The sequence below is a fragment of the Orycteropus afer genome, unplaced genomic scaffold, assembly GCF_000298275.1.
Source record: "Orycteropus afer afer isolate SDZICR_OR568_19922 unplaced genomic scaffold, OryAfe1.0 scaffold00293, whole genome shotgun sequence".
In the NCBI taxonomy this organism is placed as follows: Eukaryota; Metazoa; Chordata; class Mammalia; order Tubulidentata; family Orycteropodidae; genus Orycteropus; species Orycteropus afer.
The window spans coordinates 2,814,607-2,816,505 of record NW_006921880.1 but is presented as its reverse complement, the minus strand read 5'-3'; the positions used below and the strand labels follow the sequence as shown (position 1 = coordinate 2,816,505).

Sequence of the window (1,899 nt, the reverse complement as noted above, 5' to 3'; positions counted from 1 at the left end):
TTTTGTTGTTGTTTGTTCGTTGTTATGTGCCTTTTAAAACTTTATTTTTTCCTTTTTGCTGTCTCAAGTATCATTTTGCCAGAGTAATAGTTTTTGTGTGAATGTTGTATGATTGTCCTGCATGGCTAAGCTTTAAACAAATATGCTGATCAGGCTTTGCCACATGTCACACATTTTCTCCTAAATTCTCCTTCATTATAAGTAATTATTTACAAGATACAACATGTTTTGTTGTTTTTTATGTTCAGAAGGTGGAGATATGGAGCACCAGGTCAATTGCTCTGAAATAAATAACTTTCCCCCACTTTCAACATGGATCTCTAGGTTGGAAGATTCTGAACGTTTTCCACTTTGCATCCTAATGTCTTCATCTCCCAATTGGTTCCCAATTGCCAGGGAAACATTTAGTACAATGCCAATTATAAATAAAAATGTGAAAATCTACTTGAAAGTCTTATTATTTTTTCATTTGACTAGTTTTATCTTTTTGTAAGATTAACATACATTTATTTGAACTACCCCTAACATTTTTTAAAATTTATTTTATAGCAATAAGAAAAGAGATAGCTGGCAAGTCTCACAAGTGTTTATCATTTGCACTAATACAACTAACTCAAACAGTCTCCCCCAGCTAACTAATAACTAACATTTATTTCAGTAGGTTGAATGTTAAAAGCCCCAAATGTGATGATAATGCTTATATCTCAGCAAATACAGGCGAAACAGAGGTGGGCTTTGTTCCAACATTTGGACCTTGTTATCTGAACCTTTATGGAAGCCCTAGAGAATACACAGGATTCCCAGACCCTTATGATGAACTGAATACTGGAAAGGTTAGTTTCTCAATTAAGGTTGTTATTAATGAGCATTGATTAATGGAAGTCCTTCTTATAATGGTTATATGACTCAGATTCATATTTAAGGGACCTACCCATACCCCAGTGTAGACCCACCATATGACTGATATAGTATTGAAGGGTAGATGTCTTGGCTCCTCAAGTCTTAGAATGCAAGAATAAGAAAGGATTCTTGGCATCATCTAATTTGGTGCTGGAAAATACATAGTGTGGCCATTCTACCCCACTTCTACACTTAGGGTAGATAGACATCAGTAATCAGTGCTGGCACTCTTTACTGACAAAGCACTGTGCTAGCTGGAAATGCTTTTCAACACCATGTTCTAGGAAGTTACCAAACAATTAGAGGTGATGTGTCTGATGAAATTCTTCACTATCCCTGATCTGATTCAACCCCTTCATTTTAGAGATGGGAAGTTCTCTTTTCACCACATTAGAAGCCAAAGTAATGTCTTTTAGCTATCTCTTAAGGCCCAAGAAAGGAACTGAGGTAGAGAGAAAAAGGCCTGGGAGGGAAAGGGTAGAGCACTGGTTACGGAGATGGGAGCCCTCCTTTCCTCTCCAGAAGAGTCTGTTGGCAACACAGCTGGGAAGGAATGGATGGCGACAGCCACTTGGTATGGTAAGAGGAGTATCCACTATTCATCCTCATGCTCAGTCAAATCATCTTCCCCCTTTATTTCCTGGTTACTCAGAGAGTTGCTCTGGTTGCCAACATGGCAGCCTCCTTCTTCTGAGGAGTAAAATAACCAAGTTAACACAGGCAAATGCAGAGCAGAGTTGGTGAGGGAGACCCAGAGTCCTTTCCACCTCCACCCCAGCCTCTGACACAGGGTATGACTTGAAAACTTCTGACCTTGGTCATGGCTAAGTTCCCTTTCAACCCATCCCAGGGATCCTTCCTGAAGTTGCTGGCTCTTCTTTCAGATACCAAAGACCAAAATCTACCTGGGAATCTTGCTGACTAATTGATTTTGAAGGTTGTCCATTGTTGTTGAATCAATTCTGACTTATAGCAACCCGATATAACAAAGTAGAACTG

At 39.1% G+C, this 1,899-nt stretch overlaps 1 protein-coding gene across 1 annotated transcript in view; it reads left to right on the top strand.

The window, feature by feature from the left end:
• MYOF (myoferlin) overlaps positions 1 to 1,899 on the top strand; it is a 179,860-nt gene that overhangs the window by 75,815 nt on the left and 102,146 nt on the right. The window contains 1 exon segment of the mRNA XM_042782367.1: positions 659 to 854. Within this exon segment, the coding sequence (XP_042638301.1) occupies positions 659 to 854 (196 nt within the window).